Source organism: Coregonus lavaretus, assembly GCF_964263955.1.
Source record: "Coregonus lavaretus genome assembly, contig: HAP1_SCAFFOLD_423, whole genome shotgun sequence".
In the NCBI taxonomy this organism is placed as follows: Eukaryota; Metazoa; Chordata; class Actinopteri; order Salmoniformes; family Salmonidae; genus Coregonus; species Coregonus lavaretus.
In genome coordinates, this window is record NW_028161275.1 from 165001 (window position 1) to 170000 (window position 5000).

A 5000-nucleotide genomic window follows, 5' to 3' on the forward strand; every position below is an offset into this window, starting at 1 on the left:
CAGCTGTTTGTTTCCCATTTGGAGAGAAATAATGTGTGGATGTCATTTCGGACATTTTGGCGCTCACGCGAAATGACACAAAGTAACAAAGTCGGAGGGAAACAAAGTAGCCTCTCACTCGCTGCCTGTGGGTGGGAACCGGCTTAGGGCTGTCTGTCTGTCCATCTGTCTGTCCCTCGCTCCAATTGGATAAGGCCACACCGGCCCGGTGGCCAATCGTTGCCTCTTGTGGCGAGGTATATGTACGGCTCTCGAAGTGGCGAGCGGCTCATTCAGACTTTCTGTGACTTTCTCAAGCTACCAATATGAGCGGAAGAGGCAAAACCGGAGGCAAGGCCAGGGCGAAGGCAAAGACCCGTTCATCCCGTGCTGGCCTCCAGTTCCCCGTGGGCCGTGTGCACAGGCTGCTGCGCAAAGGCAACTACGCCGAGCGTGTGGGCGCTGGCGCACCAGTCTACCTGGCCGCCGTACTCGAGTACCTGACTGCTGAGATCCTGGAGTTGGCCGGCAACGCTGCCCGTGACAACAAGAAGACTCGTATCATCCCCCGTCACCTGCAACTGGCCGTCCGTAACGACGAGGAGCTGAACAAACTGCTCGGCGGTGTGACCATCGCTCAGGGTGGTGTGCTGCCCAACATCCAGGCAGTCCTACTCCCCAAGAAGACCGAGAAGGCAGTCAAAGCCAAGTAAATTCGCTACTGCGACTTCAACTTGACTACTCAACCCCCAAAGGCTCTTTTAAGAGCCAACCACCTAGCTCTCCAAAAGCGCAAAGTACCTTTCTATGACCGCAATACATTGAGTGGGTGTATACACAACTATTTCGACATTCTGTGCCCACATGAGGCCTTGCATGAACAACAACACCTACTTGGCCTCATTTGCCATAGCAGGCTAGCATTAGATGATACGTGCCTATAAGCTGTCACTCTTGACTTTGGCGACTATTATTGCGCGTAAAGGGCCGGCGGCGTCCTATTGCGCGCGCACCGGGAGTTTGAGTTTTGGAGAGGCCGGGCCTCCCGTCCAATGGCCAACGGAGGAGGCCTGCGAAACGGGCCAATCGGGGTGGTGGGGAGATGGTGTCCAATCAGCAGGCGCCACTGCCGGCTTTATAAACTTCACATAGGCATTTCGAGGCTATACTCCCGACTGTCAGAGCAGCGCCATGGCCAGAACCAAGCAAACCGCTCGCAAATCCACCGGTGGCAAAGCCCCCAGGAAGCAGCTCGCCACTAAGGCTGCTCGCAAGAGTGCCCCGGCCACCGGCGGTGTGAAGAAGCCTCACCGTTACAGGCCCGGCACCGTGGCTCTGAGAGAGATCCGTCGTTACCAGAAGTCCACTGAGCTACTCATCCGCAAGCTGCCCTTCCAGCGCCTGGTGCGAGAAATCGCCCAGGACTTCAAGACCGACCTGCGCTTCCAGAGCTCCGCCGTGATGGCCCTACAGGAGGCTAGCGAGGCTTACCTGGTCGGCCTGTTCGAGGACACCAACCTGTGCGCCATCCACGCCAAGCGGGTGACCATCATGCCCAAGGACATCCAGCTGGCCCGCCGTATTCGCGGAGAGCGCGCATAAATGAGGATGACCTGAACTCGAATATCCCCCAAAGGCTCTTTTAAGAGCCACCTCCATATTTCCATCAAAAAGGCACAATTGTTCCATGTATACACGCACCTCTACATTAGCCACCATGTATGTTGTTCACTAACACGTCTAAAAGCTACGTATTGCACCTTTTTAGTTGCCTGAAGTCTAGCTTCAATGTTTGTGTGTGTGTATATACACAACCATCTGGCATCATCCACTTCCTTTGAACTATATAGTAACACAGTAAAATGCTTTACAAAGGAGGGGAAAAAGAAACGAGTGATAATATAGGCCGAATAGTAACAAGAATTGTGTTCAGATGAATAATTGACACTATTAGTTGTGTGTAATAATAGCCTTGCATGCAGTCCAGAAAAAACATTGCATGCCAACTTACTTTGAAAGTCCCATGTTGCAGTGCTGCTGAGAGACTCATGCAGAGGCCCAAACTTTACAATGGAGCACGGAGGCCATCTTGTGGTTAAATGTGGGTACTGCACCTCATGGTGAGTCCCTTTCAGCATTTGCTCTTTAGGCCAGCGTTTCCCAAACGCGGTCCTGGGGTCCACAAGGGGTGCGCGTTTTGCGTTTTGCCCTAGCACTCCACAACTGATTCTAATACTCCCAGCTTGATGATGATGAGTTGATTATTTGAATCAGCTGTGTAGTGCTAGGGCAAAAACTCCCAAAATGTGGCCCGAGTTTGGGAAACCCTGCTTTAGGCTAATACTAGCCTATTAGGATGACTTGGTTCGATCGCTTTAATGGCAACTGCTGAACTCTGGTTTCACTAATTACTTGTCCCAGGTCACCATTATGAATCCAATAGCAAAACAAATGTTTCAAAATAGCTCAATAGTGAAAAAAGGCCAGGAAATGATGGGTTCTCAGCAATATTTCACCAACAACCAATCACTATTCACGCATAGACATTAGGATCATCAACAAATATTCCTAAGTCATACTACAAAAGGGTTGTAACGAAATGGATTTGTCTGTTCAATGCAAGTTCAACGTCAAAGAAAAAGTGCATCACCACAACAAACGTGTCTTTAGATACACTGTAAAAAATGACTTTGTGGAATGTACTCAAGCTATTACAGTCAACAAAAGCACACGTCATATTGTTGAGTAGATCTTTTTGCTTGTTTTTATGAGTAGATAAGCTTGAGTAAGTTGAGTTGATGTGGTCCAATACATTGAGTAAAGATGATAGAGACGTAAAAAGGATTATATTACGTTGATTCGACTCAAATAGACATTGTGTTATTTTACCTGAATGATTCATCCTATTATGTATTTAGACCAACTTACTTTGGATTCACTCAATCACATCCCTTAAGAGAAAAGGTATCCGGACACCGGGAATCCATTTATTTAAACATCAACGGTTTGCAAAACATCTGTTATTATGAGTTGACAAATTACGTAATTGCAATCAACACTGCAGGTAAATCATGATTGCTGCAGGTAGGCAACACCGTAGAAATAGGAACTACAACACTAACAACAAGTGACATTTACTCCTGATGTACTGACTGACCTGTTGCAACCTCTACAACCACTGTGCTTATTATTTGACCCTGCTGGTCATCTATGAACGTTTGAACATCTTGGAGAAAAATGTGTGAAACCACTGCCTATATGAGGAGCTGTCGTTGTTTGTTTTATTACCACATACTTATGGAAATTGCACCGGTTGAGAGATGATGGCTCTCTTGTGCCTACGGTGAAGGGTACTTCTGATCCAGCAGGTGGTGCTAAGATCCCTCCCTATATGACTTGAATGATGAGTTGATTTATTCCTTATAGCTCCTAATGATTTTAAGGCCAGTGTTGGCAAACATTACTTGTGCTCCAGCAGGTGGCCATGACATCCCTCCCTATATGACTTGACTGACCAGTTAGTTGATGGACTCCTTATAGCTCCTAAATTTAATGATTTTAAGGCCAGTGTTGGCAAACATGACTTCTGCTCCAGCAGGTGGCCATGAAATCCCCCCCTATATGACTTGACTGACCAGGTAGTTGATGGACTCCTTATAGCTCTTAATGATCTCAAGTGTCTGTGTTTTTATGTGGTTAGGAGTTTTGCTCACTGCGTGTCCCCCTTCCATTTCAGTGTTTCCCAACTCCAGCGGTAGAGTAGGCTACCCCCAACAGGACCCATTTTTCTTGTAGGCCTGGACAGCCACAGCTGATTGAACAACCTGTCACCTAAATTACCAAGTCCTCAATGAGTAGAATCAGGTGCAACAACAACAACAACAACAACAACAACAACAACAATATGAGGAGAGGGACACAGTGTACTAGCTGATCTCCCAGTTGTCACAGTTTGGCCTTGTGTTCCACATAGCCTATATCAGTATTTGAGTATGTTTCCCGCGCACGTTAGTTGCTTTCACGTCATCTTTGAAATCGCTCCTCCCTAGTCCCCTAGAACGAGCGCCCTCCCCTTTGCAACGCCTCCGAACATATAACAGAGGCGCGCTTTCTGTGCCGCCGGCCTCAATCAGGTCGACCAAACGCAGATAATAGCGCACCGCGCACCGGCGCTGAAATCATTCATTCACTTGAACTCAACTAGCGAACACACCATGTCCGGAAGAGGCAAAGGCGGCAAGGGACTCGGAAAAGGAGGCGCCAAGCGTCACCGCAAAGTTCTCCGCGATAACATCCAGGGAATCACCAAACCCGCTATCCGCCGTCTGGCTCGCCGCGGCGGCGTGAAGCGTATTTCCGGTCTGATCTACGAGGAGACCCGCGGTGTCCTGAAGGTGTTCCTGGAGAACGTGATCCGTGACGCAGTCACCTACACCGAGCACGCCAAGAGGAAGACCGTTACCGCCATGGACGTGGTCTACGCTCTGAAACGTCAGGGACGCACCCTGTACGGTTTCGGCGGTTAAACCCACTCTCTTCGGAACCTCAACACCCCGACTCGAACCCAAAGGCTCTTTTAAGAGCCACCCACATCCGCTTAAAATGGGCCCATTCCATGTAGTGTTATATATAACAACAAATGTTTAGTATGCAATTTAGTAAGAAAGTATGAGCCACTTCGAGTGGACAGGGAGTATTAATTAGAGGATTCTAATGTCCCGTCCACTTTTAGCGCACAGAGGGAGGCCTATATCTGACAGTGGCAAAGTGTAAGAACGTTATTATTTTGGGTCAAGCAATAGTGGAATTTGGACAACATAAAGCCACCACGAGTCGGTAGACGTGGCTCGAAAAGAGGGGGACAGCGCGCACACACACACACACACAGTCCAAAATGGGAGCCCTATGTCTGACGGTGCCAAAGTGGGCAATTCTATCACCAGCATTATTTGGCACAACAATCGTGCCATTTGGACACCTATTAAAGCCCCCCTTTTGAAACACACAATTCCCCATCGGTC

The 5000-nt window shown here is 48.5% G+C and overlaps 4 protein-coding genes across 4 annotated transcripts in view; all 4 read left to right on the forward strand.

The window, feature by feature from the left end:
- Window positions 1-309, forward strand: part of LOC311120874 (histone H1-like) — a gene marked incomplete at both ends in the record, with an annotated part of 1447 nt that extends 1138 nt beyond the window's left edge. Inside the window, one exon of the mRNA XM_084195433.1 lies at window positions 298-309. Within this exon, the coding sequence (XP_084051559.1) occupies window positions 298-309 (12 nt within the window). The remainder of the gene's footprint in view (window positions 1-297) is intronic.
- LOC311120875 (histone H2A) lies at window positions 306-692 on the forward strand (the record flags this gene model as incomplete). Its single annotated transcript, XM_084195434.1, has 1 exon — window positions 306-692. The coding sequence occupies one exon, from the start codon at window positions 306-308 to the stop codon at window positions 690-692; it is 387 nt and encodes a 128-aa protein (XP_084051560.1).
- A 478-nt stretch (window positions 693-1170) lies between these two features.
- On the forward strand, window positions 1171-1581 carry LOC311120902 (histone H3.2; the record flags this gene model as incomplete). Its single annotated transcript, XM_084195460.1, has 1 exon — window positions 1171-1581. The coding sequence occupies one exon, from the start codon at window positions 1171-1173 to the stop codon at window positions 1579-1581; it is 411 nt and encodes a 136-aa protein (XP_084051586.1).
- A 2612-nt stretch (window positions 1582-4193) lies between these two features.
- On the forward strand, window positions 4194-4505 carry LOC311120933 (histone H4; the record flags this gene model as incomplete). Its single annotated transcript, XM_084195489.1, has 1 exon — window positions 4194-4505. One exon carries the CDS (start codon window positions 4194-4196, stop codon window positions 4503-4505), a length of 312 nt encoding a protein of 103 aa, XP_084051615.1.
- Window positions 4506-5000: the final 495 nt, after the last annotated feature.